A 17,025-nucleotide genomic window follows, 5' to 3' on the forward strand; every position below is an offset into this window, starting at 1 on the left:
GCCTTTTCTCTCCATTACTTATCCGGCACTGGTATTGGTACATTTATTAATGTAACATTATTTGCTGTGACAAATTACTTTCTTGATAACTCCAACGTACAAAGAACGAGAGTGAACGATTTTTTTTTTGCTGTGACAAATTACTTTCTTGATAACTCCAACGTACAAAGAACGAGAGTGAACGATTTTTTTCACTCTCTTGAGGTATCTTTATGTTAGGTATGGAGGAAGTAGATAGCCAAACCCAGTTATAATAATCCCTGATATTTGGGGAAAAAAGTTTCAAAACACAAGAGTAGGTATTACCTAACCTGCAATTAAGTAGGTACATGAGGCTATAAGCAATACAAGAATAGCATTAGAATTGTGCACATAATTGTAAAAAAAAAAGTTTCAAAACACAAGAGTAGGTATTACCTACCTGCAATTAAGTAGGTACATGAGGCTATAAGCAATACAAGAATAGCATTAGAATTGTGCACATAATTGTAAAATTCTCCCACTTGTTATTATTAGGCAAAGAAAATAAGATTTTTCCAAACACCACAAGGTCCCTTGTGCAGCTTCTGTAAAGTTCATTTCGAATGCATGCACGCTATAGGATAAAGGATGTAGGAGAGGAATATTATGGGAGGGGGAGGAGAGGAATTATGGGAGGGGGAGGAGGGGAGTTATTAAAATGTTTGTACAGACAGACAAAATGTTCTTTGCCGTATTATGCCCGGCTTTTGTTTTACCACTGGAAAATCTTCGGGGACCACTTGAGTGAAATTTATTTTCCCAACTTTGCTCAGAATAATTTTGTCAACTTGTTGGAAAGAAACTCTACTTTTGAGCTTTTCAACAAGGGTTTCTTTTTTGCCCGAATAAAAGTAGATACTTGTGAACATGCTAACTTGTTCCACCATCTTGCTTCTGTTCATTTGGCACTGAGTCAAAAATTGTTGCCATTTTTTATGCTTTATTTGAAAGAAAAACTTTCGGTCTCTAGATACCTATACTAAAATGAAGATAACTATGCTCATGCTCGCGATATTCAATCTTTTAAAGAAGTGAAGGCGTTACTTAAATGCACCTAAAACTACACATCGGCGTATGTCGCGTCCATCGACAGCGTCGATGGATATTCGAAGGCGGCCTTCCACCTAAAGAAAGCCACGAAGGATGGTAGTAAGGAATAAGGAATTTTTGCTCTAGTTGTCAAAGAAAAAAGCTTTGTGCTTTCCTTACAAACCCTTACTCCTAAACCTACATAACTATGTATGCGTTATCTTCTGTACCTGTATTTATGTAGGTAATCTGCAGGCTAGAATAACGTCTAACGCCACTGCCTATACAAGTACCCGGGAGTAAACGCAATGTAAACTACACAATGTAGGAGATGTGTGTTTTTATGTTAGCTAGAAAAATAAAATAGAATTACGAATGAAAGTAGGTACCTACTTGTGAACATCCTAACTTGTTCCACAATCTTGCTTCTGTTCATTTGGCACTTAGTCAAAAATTGTTGCCATTTTTATGCTTTATTTGAAAGAAAAACTTTCGGTCTCTAGATACCTACACTAAAATAAAGATAACTATGCTCATGCTCGCGATATTCAATCTTCTAAAGAAGTGAAGGCGTTAATTAAATGCACCTAAAACTACGCGAATGAAAGTAGATACTTGTGAACATGCTAACTTGTTCCACAATCTTGCTTCTGTTCATTTGGCACTGAGTCAAAAATTGTTGCCATTTTTATGCTTTATTTGAAAGAAAAACTTTCGGTCTCTAGATACCTATACTAAAATAAAGATAACTATGCTCATGCTCGCGATATTCAATCTTCTAAAGAAGTGAAGGCGTTAATTAAATGCACCTAAAACTACGCATCGGCGTATGTCGCGTCCATCGACGCTGTCGATGGATATTCGAAGGGGGCCTTCCACCAAAAGAAAGCCACGAAGGATGGTAGTAAGGAATAAGGAATTGTTGCTCTACTTGTCAAAGAAAAAAGCTTTGTGCTTTCCTTACTCCTAAACCTACATGACTATATGTATGCGTTATCTCCTGTACCTATGTATATATTTATGTAGGTAATCTGCAGGCTAGAATAACGTCTAACGCCACTGCCTGTACAAGTACCCGGGAGTAAACGCAATGTAAACTACACAATGTAGGAGATGTGTGTTTTTATGTTAGCTAGAAAAATAAAATAGAATTACGTACGCCTCTTCCCTATTCCACCCCCAGCGTTGAAGTTGAAGAATGAAACATCGTTGCAGAAACTTCAGCCCTGGATGGGTTGGGGGCAAGAGGGAAAAAAGTGAAGGGATTTTAAATTTTGTACCTTTTATATGATAACACTTGAAAGCATTCAGACTTCTTTTATTGCCAGAAAATGGCAACCTTTCCCACTTACAGAGGCTCCGGCTCGATTTTCCCATTTAAACAGGTTTTTTTAGTAAAAAATGAAGGGGCCACGATTTTTTTCCCGGTTACCCAGGTTTCCCACTTAAACGAGTTACACTTGGACAGGTTCGACTGTATTGTTACTTATCTCCCCCTCCCTCTCAAGAGGGAAAAAAGTGAAGGGATTTTAAATTTTGTACCTTTTATATGATAACACTTGAAAGCATTCAGACTTCTTTTATTGCCGTTGAATTGCATACCTTCTGTAATAACGATGCTTTCTCGTTCTGATCATCCAAAGAGGAAGCTGTGATATTACATTTACTTAATTTGCAAACTGAAAACATTGTCTGTATATTGAATGTTTGAGGCCAACCCTTTCAACAACTAAGGCCCATCAGGTTTAGCTCTCACGAGACCGAGGGCACCCCGAAATTGGTAAGTGACATAACCACATAACGTATGATTTGCCCAATACTGCCGAGACCATCATCCATCCATGTAATTATGACGTTGAATAGTAAGTGATCTATTAGAACCTCATATGTAGTTACCTACATACCTACGTAAGTACCTACCTATATCCTTCCTAAAACCGCACTGACTAGGCTAATACCTATACCTACTTGAAGTACCTACGAACTTTTGAAGTTGTTCTGTCAGTAAACGCTCTTACAAATTTGTTTTTCATCATCCTTCAGGTCTCATAGGACATAGGTACCTCTTCTAAGTGTACAAATGAACTTGTGTAGGGGCAAAAATTTGTCACATCCTTCAGGTCTCATAGGTACCTCTTCTAAGTGTACAAATGAACTTGTGTAGGGGCAAAAATTTGTCACTGACATAATGATGGATGTGTTGAAAATTGGGGACATAACGTATGATTTGCCCAGTACTGCCGAGACCATCATCCATGACGTTGAATAGTAAGTGATCTATTAGAACCTCATAGTTTACATACCTACGTAAGTACCTACCTTTATCCTTCCTAAAACCGCACTGACTAGGCTAATACCTATACTCGAAGTACCTACGAACTTTTGAAGTTGTTCTGTCAGTAAACGCTCTTACAAAATTGTTTTTCATCATCCTTCAGGTCTCATAGGACATAGGTACCTCTTCTAAGTGTAGGTACAAATGAACTTGTGTAGGGGCAAAAATTTGTCACTGACATAATGATGGATGTGTTGAAAATTGGGAAAGTGCTGGTATGCTGGTACAAGTGGGTAAACCGTGAAAGCACTTGAGTTGTTACTTTCTATTACTGTGACATGACTGACATGCGACACTTGTACAATGAACCTATTAGCACGTTGCGTGTCCAGAACGAATTAGTAACTCTCCCTCTCTACCTCTTTTTCAGTTTTCCCCTCCGTTCCTTCTCTTTTCCTTCCTCCCCCCTCTCTGATCTTCCTCTTCCTTGGACTGGAAAGCTTGGCATTAATACAGAGCTGCTATTTTCTAGCATAACACAAAATATTGCTCTCTAACCTCTTTTCCAGTTTTCCCCTCCGTTCCTTCTCTTTTCCTTCCTCCTCCCTCTCTGATCTTCCTCTTCCTTGGACTCGAAAGCTTGGCATTAATAAAGAGCTGCTATTTTCTAGCATAACACAAAATATTGCTCTTGTACCGCCTTACACCGTTCCTTGCTATACACAAATTATTTTCAAAAAATTATATCCTCCCACACAGTGCTGTAGCATAACAGCACTTACTTTAGTTTAACTATCAAAAGACTATCAGGATCATAAATTTAGTGAAATGTAGAAAGCACCATACGCCACTGAAAATTCCAAAATTCAGTAAAATTTGATTTGTACACAATGATAACACAAAATATTGCTCTTGTACCGCCTTACACCGTTCCTTGCTATACAAAAATTATTTCCAAAAAATTATATCCTCCCACACAGTGCTTTAGCTTAACATTACTCACTTTAATTTAACTATCAAAAGACCATAGAGTTAATAAATTTAGTGAAATGTAGAAAGCACCATACGCCACTGAAAATTCCAAAATTCAGTAAAATTTGATTTGTGCACACGCCACTGGTACCTATGACCAAGAAAAAAAATTTAGCTAGGTAGTAAGGTACCTAAAAATAAATTTGTTTGGACCGGGAGAGTCCAATAGTAAAAGTTTCACGGACACCCCTTGCTGGTAGCTGCTAGGGGTTTTGGTACTTGATGTAAAGTCGACGCCACACGGTCTGGTGTTATTGATACGAGAAACAGCGGCAGGTTGCATAATGAACTTATTGTTTATGTTTGTTCTTCATAATAATATTTTTGTACACACGCCACTGGTATGACCAAGAAAAAAATTTAGGTAGGTAGGTACCTAAAAATAAATTTGTTTGGACCGGGAAAGTCCATTAGTAAAAGTTTCACGGACACCCCTTGCTGGTAGCTGCTAGGGGTTTTGGTACTTGGTGTAAAGTCGATGCCACACGGTCTGGTGTTATTGATACGAGAAACAGCGGCAGGTTGCATAATGAACTTATTGTTTATGTTTGTTCTTCATAATAATATTATTGATACGAGAAACAGCGGCAGGTTGCATAATGAACTTATTGTCTATGTTTGTTCTTCATAATAATATTAATTTACCCTGGCTTATGGTTGGTGGTTAGTAAATAGTAAATATAAATAGATCAGTTGCGCTTACTTGGGTGATGTTTCAGAGTCATAGAGCAGGAAAAATGAGGAACAACGGAATTTTTCTTTTTCTTCTACGACTTCTAGATCCCGAGATAAATCAATTTAAAAAATACCGGTAAATCGTGAAATTTGACGTCACGGCATACGCTCCCGTAGGCGATGACGTCACATCAAATGTCCCGAGCAAATAATAATATTAATTTACCCTGGCTTATGGTTGGTGGTTAGTAAATAGTAAATATCAATAGATCAGTTGCGCTTACTTGGGTGATGTTTCAGAGTCATAGAGCAGGAAAAATGAAGAACAACGGAATTTTTCTTTTTCTAGATGTCTAGATCCCGAGATAAATCGATTAAAAAAATACCGGTAAATCGTGAAATTTGACGTCACGGCATACGCTCCCGTAGGCGATGACGTCACATCAAATGTCCCGAGCAAAGCTCCTTTACAGGCAACACATTAATGTGTTTGTGCGCATACGTTTCTGCGCATTTCTTTCTGCTCCTCCGCAAGCGTAGGTTTAGGGAACTGTAACAACGGTGGTCTTATCGTCCCGAAATTGAACATAGAGTAGGAAGGTTGGTGGTTAGTCTTAAATATATACAGCCCCTTGTGTAACTGACTCACTGACTCACTCATACTAATTCTAACCCACTTCTAGACGTGCTAGGGAGATGCGGTTTTCACCATTGGATTCCTTATTTTTTGTACATACTGGGAAAAATCGGAAAATCCCAAAATTCCAAACCGTTCCCGAGATATTGACGTTTTTTAGTCCCCATAGGCAAGTCAAAGGCACAAAAAATCAGAATCGAGAAAATTTCCTTAAATAATACCCGTCTAGGTTGTAAAATAACTCAGACGACAAAATGTCCAACCGTGTGGAGACGGCTTGAATCATAAATTTGGCTTTTACAGTGTTGTCTTGACAACCAATCAGAATCGAGGAAAATTCTACGCTGTAAACTTTTGGCTATTTGTAAAATAATTCAGACGACAAAATGTCCAACCGTGTGGAGCCGGCTTGAATCATAAATTTGGCTTTTACAGTGTTGTCTTGACAACCAATCAGAATCGAGGAAAATTCTACGCTGTAAACTTTTGGCTACGCAGTTAGAGTTAGAATCAGCAAGTTCAGTTCTCGGGGTGTGGTCGATCGGTTCAGTCGAAAGTTAAGTCGCTTTTTTCGTGTTTTACAAATTTGTGTTGGATCGGTTCAGTCGAAAGTTAAGTCGCTTTTTTCGTGTTTTACAAATTTGTGTTTGTGAGTGTTGTGATTTTATTATCTACTTTCTATTAATTAAGTTATTTTCTTTGAATAAATAATTACAATTATAGTAGGTATGTATGTGAGTCCTTTTCGTAGATAATAGTCCTCATTCCGGTTTTTACCATCAATTAAGATAACAAGATTGCTGGTTCGAATCTGGGTTTCACATAAAGGCTCCTGTTCACGTCTCATGTGTGGAACTAATTCCGTGATGGTAAAGGGGGGGAGGGCGACCTATGCCCCCCCCCTCTAATTTCCACAGTTTACTCAATCTCAACTGAGGGAAGTGTCCATTGGTCAGTGTTTCCCAAACACCCTACTATAATTTACAATGATGTATTGGGTTTACATACATGCATTAGCCATTTACAATGGTTTTTATGACACAATCATTTTAAAAGCAGACGAAACTGTGTAGACTGTAGGTCATAAATTTCTCTCATTTTGGGTCTTTTAATTACTTTCCCCAATTTGCTCTTTTTTTTCCTCTGATCCCCAAATCTCAGTTTTCCGAAAAAACACGTATAGATAGGTAGATGGAAATTCTGTAGAAGTGAAGCATGAACCTCTGATCCCCAAATCTCAGTTTTCCGAAAAACACGTATAGGTAGGTAGATGGAAATTCTGTAGAAGTGAAGCTTGAAACTCTGTTCTAATTCTAACAAGATAGTACCGCCTTCAACGTTCATGTCGTTCATGCTAGCGCATGAGGAAGATAATTTTCGTCACGAAATCACGCGAAATCACGTAAAACATTTTTTCTCCATTAATTAAAAAACAAAAGTGATCGTTTACTAAGTGCCAGGACGAAACCCCAAGCGAAGGGAAGCATGAAACTCTGTTCTAACTCTAACTAGATAGTACCGCCTTCAACGTTCATGTCGTTCATGCTGGCGCATGAGGAAGATAATTTTCGTCACGATGCGAAATCACGTAAAACATTTTTTCTCCATTAATTAAAAAACAAAAGTGATCGTTTACTAAGTGCCAGGACGAAACCCCAAGCGAAGGAAAATTCGGAGAAACTTTCCCCGAAGTTTTGTATCCCTGGCATTTTCTGGAGTCTGGACACGTTTCCAACTCGTACAATCATTAACATGGCTTCACTCGGATGCTTTGTTTTCGTCTTTGTGATTAATTAATTCATTATTAACTTTACAAGCACCACGTGCCGATGACTTTTATACCCTCTGCCACCTAACCCTCATCAGTTATGTGACGAGTGACGAAGATTAATTTAAATTTCTTAGTCTGCTGCAAGTCACTCCTAATGTTTTTTTATATACCTACTTTGAATTTTTTTTTTTTTTTTTTAAGTTTCCAACCCATGCAATTTGTCTGCGTTTATAGGGGGAACCTTGTCAACATTGATTGGTGAGATAGTGAGGAAAAGAGGGGTAGTACACTAGGACCCACCTACACTGTAGTGCAGAATAGTGTTCGCTAATGTCTCAATGCTTTCCACAGGCATAACACAAATCATGATACGATATAACGATATATCAGATATCAGCATGATAATCCCAAGAAAATTGGATAGTTTATTGTTGTTTTTCTCTTGCCTTACACCTCAATGTTCTTATTAGCCAAGGTGATCTTGTGAAAAGGGAATGTAGCACATAGTAGGTCCTGTTTCCTTGCCTTACACCTCAATGTTCTTATTAGCCAAGGTGATCTTGTGAAAAGGGAATGTAGCACATAGTAAGTCCTGTTTCCTTCCTCTGATTGAATAATAGTTCACTCTGAATTTGTCTAGCGTTGGATTGTGGTCAATTGCTATGTTATTCGACTCACTTGCCTTACACCTCAATGTTCTTATTAGCCAAGGTGATCTTGTGAAAAGGGAATGTAGCACATAGTAGGTCCTGTTTCCTTCCTCTGATTGAATAATAGTTCACTCTGAATTTGTCTAGCGTTGGATTGTGGTCAATTGCTATGTTATTCGACTCATCCTCCCTCCCATTCCACGACACTAAACCACATGAAACGAAGGTGGGGGTAAATAAGGGTATTTACTAAGCTATAATTTATGCAAATAAAAGATAAGCTAATTTTTATTTGGAATTTTGTTTCTTCTAATGGAGGAAGAGGAATATGCTATGTTTTCCTACAAATTCCCACCAGAGGTCCGCAAGAGGCTCCAGGCTCCAGACCTAAGAAAATGGCAACCTTTCCCACTATACAGAGGCTCCGGCTCGATTTTCCCATTTAAACAGGTTTTTTTAGTAAAAAATGAAGGGGCCACGATTTTTTTCTCAGTTACCCAGGTTTCCCACTTAGACGAGTTACACTTGGACAGGTTTGACTGTATTATTACCACCCCCTCCCTCCCTCTCTCCCCCTCCCTTCCTCCCTCTCTTCCACCTGAGCACTGGTCATTCATCCGTAACTGAAACCATTTTTCCATTATATTATCCGTTTAGCCCTTATTCCATGTCCCTATTACTTCTAATTAATGATTTTATTACCCTCTCTTTTGGGCAGAGGGGCCCTTTTTCCTCTCCCCCTATACCTACCTTTTCTCCCTCCATACCTAGCTGTTGTCTCCCCCATTTTGCAAATGAGGTGAAGGGTAAATGATGACGTTGACTTTTATTCGTATTGTCTGCACTGACGCCCATCAACGCTTCATTTAGGATATGTCGGTGTAATATGGCGGATTTTGGCGCCGCTTTCGGTTTTGAGAGTCATTCTTATTTCCGTTGTGCATACCTAGGTATAGGTATTTATGCTGTATTGTTGTATCTGCTATATCAGGCTCTTTGAGCCACTATAGTTGTTAGCTTGTTTGACTTTGTAGGTGTGATGATGGCCATAGTAGTGGTCGAAATATTTCAACTCGTCTGTCCTTTTATCTGTAGTCTTGTTTGTTAACGTCTATTAGATAGGGGATAGTCTGTAATCCACTCCAGTCAAGTGAAGCCCTCCCCCCTATACCTTTTCTCCCTCCATACCTTTTGTCTCCCCCCATTTTGCAAATGAGGTGAAGGGTAAATGATGACGATGACTTTTATTCGTATTGTCTGCACTGACGCCCATCAACGCTTCATTTAGGATACGTCGTTGTGATATGGCAGATGATGGCGCCGCTTTCGGTTTTGAGAGTCATCCTTATTTCCGTTGTACATACCTAGGTATAGGTATTTATGCTGTATTGGTGCATCTGCTACATCAGGCTCTTTGAGCCACTATAGTTGTTAGCTTGTTTGACTTTGTAGGTGTGTCCGAACAGTCGATCGACGAGGTGAATCCATTTTGTCGAGGCAGTGCGGACGGTTCAGTTGACATCGATCGACGGCCGGTCGACTTTGCGTGGACACAATTAGGTCCCTTATAGTACTTGACCATTATCTCAAACTAAACAAAATTTGTAGGTGTGTCCAAACAGTCGATCGACGGGGTGAATCCATTTTGTCGAGGCAGTGCGGACGGTTCAGTTGACATCGATCGACGGCCGGTCGACTTTGCGTGGACACAATTAGGTCCCTAATTTCCTACCTCAGTAATTTGCTTTCTTTAAACGTTCATCAACTCTCCTGGACATTCAACTAGAAATCTAGATCAAAAGTTATTTCCACCTATCTACTTCCTTAAGTTCCTCTCTCTCTCTCTCTGAAACATAATGCAAGCAATTTATTAGGGAAGTTTTTTACTCTTCCTCTTCCTTCTCCTCCTCCTCCTCTTTCTTTCTTCTTCTTCGTTCTTTTCCCTTATTTTTCTTTTTGTGGACATCAAAACTTAAGAGAACACTTTCCTAATCTCTTGCACATTCGTTTTCCTTCTAATTCCCTTCTCCCCTCCCCTCTCCTCTCCTCTCGCTCTCTTTCTCTCTCTCCATCTCTCAATTTTCTTCCACTTTTTTGCCCGTTTACCATCAATTTATCTTTGAGAACTTCTTCCTTCCATCTCAAGTTGTTTTGGAAGTATGAAACATAATGCAAGCAATTTATTAGGGAAGTTTTTTACTCCTCCTCTTCCTTCTCTTCCTTCTCCTCCTCCTCCTCCTCCTCCTCCTCCTCCTCTTTCTTTCTTCTTCTTCGTTCTTTTCCCTTATTTTTCTTTTTGTGGACATCAAAACTTAAGAGAACACTTTCCTAATCTCTTGCACATTCGTTTTCCTTCTAATTCCCTTCCCCCCTCCCCTCCCCTCTCCTCTCCTCTCGCTCTCTTTCTCTCTCTCCATTTCTCAATTTTCTTCCACTTTTTTGCCCGTTTACCATCAATTTATCTTTGAGAACTTCTTCCTTCCATCTCAAGTTGTTTTGGAAGTATTTCCTCTCCCTCCATCGTTCTTTATTATTTTCTCCTACGCCCCTTTCTTACCTTCCACTTACCTTTTCCCTTCCCCTCTTTCTTCTCCTCCTCCCTTTCCGCTTCCCCTATCTCGGGGTTTTCTCTACAAGTTTGTTTTTCTCATAAAGAAATTTCATGTTTGTACAAGTCCTCTTTCTTTTTTTGGTTAAGGTACTCGTATAGGTAGCCTTGATAAGGTTTTTCTTCCTTCCGTTTTCTTTGAAATCTCTGATGTCTCTTTTGAAACTCTTTCCTTGTATTCTCGTTCTGCCTCTTAAATTTCACAGAGATGATCGCTTGACACGTTGATGGTTGGAATGTTACGTCAAAATTTCAGTGTTGTTTATAAGCAAAATCAACCAACCTCAGTGGTGTAGTGGTTAGCGCGGTGGACTTCGGATCTGGACGTTGGCGGTTCGAGTCCAAGTCAAGTCATAAAATCTAGCGTAGTGCATTAAGCAGGGAACGACATTTGTGACAAGCATTTACATATGCTTAACACAATTAAAATTCCTTCTTTTTTTAAAAAAATAAGCAAAACCATAGGGAGGAGAGGGAGAACAGTAGAACAGTTCTTGTGACATTTTGCAGTAGGTACTATTAGGTACGAATGAATAAAATAGGTAAGGGAAAAAGTCCCCTAACTAAATGGTATCTATGGAGGGGATACAAATGAATATGTTATTTGGATAGCTATACCTACATAGATAAATGAGTGTGAATATGTAGTATGGGGGTGAACTCGCAGTAATTTTATTTTCAGCCTTACGCCATACGTGTAGAAAAAAGGGGGAATTTCTAATTGCCATTCCATGTTCAGAAGGTTTCCAAGTTAAAAAAATAAGCAAAATCATAGGGGGGAGAGGGAGAACAAGTAGAACAGTTCTTGTGACATTTTGCAGTAGGTACTATTAGGTACGAATAATGAATGAAATAGGTAAGGGAAAAAGTCCCCTAGCTAAGTGGTATCTATGGAGGGGATACAAATGAATATGTTATGTGGATAGCTATACCTACTCCTACATAGATAAATGAGTGTGAATATGTAGGTAGTATGGGGGTGAACAAAACTCGCAGTAATTTTATTTTCAGCCTTACGCCATACGTGTAGAAAAAAGGGGGGGATTTCTAATTGCCATTCCATGTTCAGAAGGTTTCCAAGTCCGACGGAATTAAACGCCATCGGAGTTTTTAATATCTCGGAATTCTAGGTTTTCGCTTGAACTTTTGTTTATCTCTCCTGCATTCTCTAGCCACCCTTGTGCGTTTGTCTCGTCCTTTGCAGCCCTTTTTGTTTCGTCCTCTATTTTTTTAATGTCTGATCGTAAAATGAATTCCTATATTGCCTATGTAATATCTATTTCCCCATACCCCGTTGTGCGTTGCCTATTTTCCTCCGGACCATATATTACGATGTCCCAGACCATCGTTTTTATGTACATCGCTTATTCTGATTACTCAGCATGCATTTCTTCACTTCCCATGCTCTTGTTCAGTCAATATCTATTTCCCCATACCCCGTTGTGCGTTGCCTATTTTCCTCCGGACCATATTTATATACGATGTCCCAGACCATCGTTTTTATGTACATCGCTTATTCTGATTACTCAGCATGCATTTCTTCACTTCCCATGCTCTTGTTCAGTGTGGTGTTCTGTCACAATTCGAAAGGAAAAGGCTGCTTGAAATACACACACCTCTGATATTATGTAGGTATCTGTGTCTACTTTGTTTAACTTAGATCCCATTACAAGTATACCTTTCCCAAGCATTAAACAATTCAGACATTTTCCCCCTGAAAGCACAAGGATCAGCAGTATTCTACATTTCAATATTATAAAACTGTCTAAAATTGCTGACTAGAGATTTTTTCTCTCAAATGAAATGAAAACTCCATCATGCTGAATAAAAGAGAATTATATTGATCAGCAAAAACCTCGTGCAATTATACTCTAGCTGCTTTAAATACACACACCTCTGATATTATGTAGGTATCTGTGTCTGTGTCTACTTTGTTTAACTTAGATCCCATTATACAAGTATACCTTTCCCAAGCATTAAACAATTCAGACATTTTCCCGCTGAAAGCACAAGGATCAGCAGTATTCTACATTTCAATATTATATAACTGTCTAAAATTGCTGACTAGAGATTTTTTTCTCTCAAATGAAATGAAAACTCCATCATGCTGAATAAAAGAGAATTATATTGATCAGCAAAAACCTCGTGCAATTATACTCTGTCTCCTCTTCTCTTGAGTACGCAATTTCCTGTTTCCGATACCTTTGCGAATTGCTGGAAATTGGAAAACTGCAGACTCAAATGACATCTTGGTGAAGTGAGAAGTGAATGTGGTTGATAATGGGATGGAAGGTGGTGGAACTGTGGAGGTATTTCAATATGATGACAAATCCATAAAGAGGCATTGACGGGGGAAGAAAAACTTGTGAGCCTGTTTTTATGACACAATCATTTTAAAAGCAGACGAAACTGTGTAGACTGTAGGTCATAAATTTCTCTCATTTTGGGTCTTTTAATTACTTTCCCCAATTTGCTCTTTTTTTCCTCTGATCCCCAAATCTCAGTTTTCCGAAAAACACGTATAGGTAGGTAGATGGAAATTCTGTAGAAGTGAAGCTTGAAACTCTGTTCTAATTCTAACAAGATAGTACCGCCTTCAACGTTCATGTCGTTCATGCTAGCGCATGAGGAAGATAATTTTCGTCACGAAATCACGCGAAATCACGTAAAACATTTTTTCTCCATTAATTAAAAAACAAAAGTGATCGTTTACTAAGTGCCAGGACGAAACCCCAAGCGAAGGAAAATTCGGAGAAACTTTCCCCGAAGTTTTGTATCCCTGGCATTTTCTGGAGTCTGGACACGTTTCCAACTCGTACAATCATTAACATGGCTTCACTCGGATGCTTTGTTTTCGTCTTTGTGATTAATTAATTCATTATTAACTTTACAAGCACCACGTGCCGATGACTTTTATACCCTCTGCCACCTAACCCTCATCAATTATGTGACGAGTGACGAAGATTAATTTAAATTTCTTAGTCTGCTGCAAGTCACTCTTAATGTTTTTTTATACCTACTTTGAATTTTTTTTAAGTTTCCAACCCATGCAATTTGTCTGCGTTTATAGGGGGAACCTTGTCAACATTGATTGGTGAGATAGTGAGGAAAAGAGGGGTAGTACACTAGGACCCACCTACACTGTAGTGCAGAATAGTGTTCGCTAATGTCTCAATGCTTTCCACAGGCATAACACAAATCATGATACGATATAACGATATATCAGATATCAGCATGATAATCCCAAGAAAATTGGATAGTTTATTGTTGTTTTTCTCTTGCCTTACACCTCAATGTTCTTATTAGCCAAGGTGATCTTGTGAAAAGGGAATGTAGCACATAGTAGGTCCTGTTTCCTTCCTCTGATTGAATAATAGTTCACTCTGAATTTGTCTAGCGTTGGATTGTGGTCAATTGCTATGTTATTCGACTCATCAATCCCGACTGTTACGTCGATCTTGTCATTGGACATTTTCCCATTCTCGTATAGTGTTTTGAACTTGGCACAACATTTAGGACCAATACTGTTGCCCCATAGTAGAATACATAGTCCATATCCTGGCTGTAGAATGTCTAGTAAACAGACAAGACCATTGTCACTGATTGAGTTGTACGAGACGTCCAGCATGGAAATATTACTAGCAGGAACAATACAGCTCAGACTATAACTTGTTCCATCCGATATTCTATTGTGAGACAGGAACAAACCTTCCATCTTCATATTTCGTCCAAGATACCTGACGATGTAACCTCCTCCAATATCAGAGATATTATTACAACTCAAGTCTAGTAATTTCAACCCTGGGTGAGTTTTGAACCCGGAACAAATAGTCTCCACGTCACTATCAGATAACTGTAGTTTCCGCAAGTACAACATTGACAGCGAGTTGTTCTTTGTGAAGATATATCGCACTATAGTTGCAGTGTCATAGGTCTTGGAGTTATACCCAATGATTGAACTGATCACAAGATGTATGTATTTAAGTCACAAAGTTATTACTCTCTAGTCTCTACATATAGGCTATGTTTCCCCAAAACTCTAGTAGGAAGTGTTTTGGCTTCATATTCCCCTCTGAATTTAGAGTAGGCTTTCCAAAAATTCCGAGGAAAAACTTGGAAACACTTGTCTTATTCATGTTCCTCCACCAGCAACAAGAAAACACATAAAATATGTCTCCAGGAAATTTGTGTGCTCGTTGGTAAACACAACGAACATTACTCTGTGCGATGGCTTTTATCTCATGCACATTATTTATCAGGTTTTCCGAGGTGCTGTACTTACTGAGCCCAAAGTATTTTGTTTTAAATTAGGAAAAATGAAGAAAAAGAAATGTTTGAGATTCATTCTTTGAAAAAGATGAAATAAACTTGCTACCTCTACTGCTCTACTTGTATACCTATAATATGCACAGAGGAAGACTTAATACTGATCCTGAACTTTTGTGATTTTCTGAACCATTTCAAGCCAAAGTAGGTAGTAGGTATCTATGTATGTAACATTGTAAATGCAACCTACAGGTATAAATTTAAGAGGCATGATTTGTTTGCTAACTCCAATTAGAAAATTCCTGAAAATTCAACATTATTTATCAGGTTCTCCGAGGTGCTGTACTTACTGAGCCCAAAGTATTTTGTTTTAAATTAGGAAAAATGAAGAAAAAGAAATGTTTGAGGTTCATTAAACTTGCTACCTCTACTGCTCTACTTGTACCTATATAATATGCACAGAGGAAGACTTAATACTGATCCTGAACTTTTGTGATTTTCTGAACCATTTCAAGCCAAAGTAGTAGGTATCTATGTAACATTGTAAATGCAACCTACAGGTATAAATTTAAGAGGCATGATTTGTTTGCTAACTCCAATTAGAAAATTCCTGAAAATTCTTTACACATAATCTACCCAAGTAGAAGTTAATTCCTTATTCAAAACTTCGGGAAAGCAGATGTTTTCAATTATCTCGACTTTTTGCTTTAATCTTTTACAAAGGCCATTTCGAGGGTACAGGAGGGGCTATTTGACCACAGAGCTAACTTTTTCACCCGCTCCCGCCCACGTGTTTTTTTATGTTAAGCTATATAACGTGCCTTTAGGTATGTACATTCCTGCATGTTGTTATGGAGGGGGAAAGAAAGGCGCCAGTGAGGGATTTGAGCATTCTGGTGACCCGTTAGGCCTTCCTTCTAATCTTAGCCACCTAGCACCTAGTAATGGCCGCGAAAGAGGGAGGGCATGATTTGGGTAAGATTCAACCTCAGGACTTTTCGAGATTATGTTTGGGACTCTTTTGTATTCCCATTAAAATTAGCTTTATTTGAGTTAGACAAGACCATCATTTGGGGTCAAATTGCATAGTATAGGGGATTTCCTCTGTGGAAAAGTAGAACTCTTATACAAGTATCATCCAAAGAAGCTAGTTTATGTTGGACTTAGGTGCCTAGTCGACGTCATTTTCAGGAATACCCCAGAATTTCCTCCATTACATGAATCATATTTTGCAATTTTGCCGTCAGTGCCAAGACACTAATCTAGGTGTTACCTTTGTGTTCCTCGCGCCTCATTTCACACCACACCACTAATCAGCCAAGGTGCACAATACGCCGGCCAGCGTATAAACGGACGTAAAATTTATGTCTCCTAGGGGACGCTGTTACGTTTCGTACCTGGTCTGTTGGTATTCATACGAGCCTGTGTTTTCATATGGACCTCCTTTTGTTTGGGACCTCTCGGAGCTTTTGTGTAATCATCTTCCAATGTTTCTATTCAGGATAATGTACCTAGTTACCTACTACCCACTCGTATCTTTCAATAATGCCAATGTTAGTCCCCAATGCCGATGTAGGATTTGTGGTATCAGACTACAATCCATAAATATATACCCACTTACCTAACTGCCCATATCCCATGTGTGTATTGTGTACCTACCTCTCTGCAGGCTGATTTCTGAATCATATCTATTAGAAATGCCATTCAGGAGGTAGTTAAGTTATGGTGTTAATACCGCCCAATTATGTCTTGGTAATTTTGTCTACCAGGTCATCCATGGCACCTAATATATTCATTCTACCATACCTCCGTTGTTGGCCTTTCTCAATTAAACCTTACTTTCTCAGTCCCTTTTGTTCTTCTTTGGCCTTCTCTCTCTCTCTCTCTCTCTCTCTCTCTCTCTCTCTCCCTCCCTTTCCTCTCCTTCTCCCCGTCCCTCGTCGTTCTCTCTCCTCCACTCCTCCCTCTCTTCTAGTCACGTCTCATTTTACTCCCCATGAGGCCTGACCCATACTTACCAGAGACGTGAAGACTGGGGGGGAGGGAGGGGGGGGGGTCAAT

At 39.0% G+C, this 17,025-nt stretch overlaps 1 protein-coding gene across 1 annotated transcript; it reads right to left on the minus strand.

Moving 5' to 3' along the window:
• Positions 1-8,123: 8,123 nt before the first annotated feature.
• On the minus strand, positions 8,124-14,622 carry LOC103510921. The gene is made up of 2 exons (XM_008475624.2): positions 14,120-14,622; positions 8,124-8,261 (listed from the first exon to the last, which is right to left on the minus strand). The coding sequence occupies exons 1-2, from the start codon at positions 14,573-14,575 to the stop codon at positions 8,124-8,126; spliced, it is 594 nt and encodes a 197-aa protein (XP_008473846.1). The 5' UTR covers positions 14,576-14,622.
• Between the last annotated feature and the right edge of the window lie 2,403 nt (positions 14,623-17,025).

This window comes from Diaphorina citri, unplaced genomic scaffold (genome assembly GCF_000475195.1).
Source record: "Diaphorina citri unplaced genomic scaffold, Diaci psyllid genome assembly version 1.1 scaffold657, whole genome shotgun sequence".
Classification (NCBI taxonomy): Eukaryota; Metazoa; Arthropoda; class Insecta; order Hemiptera; family Psyllidae; genus Diaphorina; species Diaphorina citri.

Coding starts and splice junctions, on each gene's coding strand:
- LOC103510921 (XM_008475624.2), bottom strand. CDS start 14,575: ATGTTGTACTTGCGGAAACTACAGTTATCTGATAGTGACGTGGAGACT. Junction 8,262..14,119: donor GGATTGATGAGTCGAATAAC/ATAGCAATTGAC, acceptor GAGTCGAATAAC/ATAGCAATTGACCACAATCC.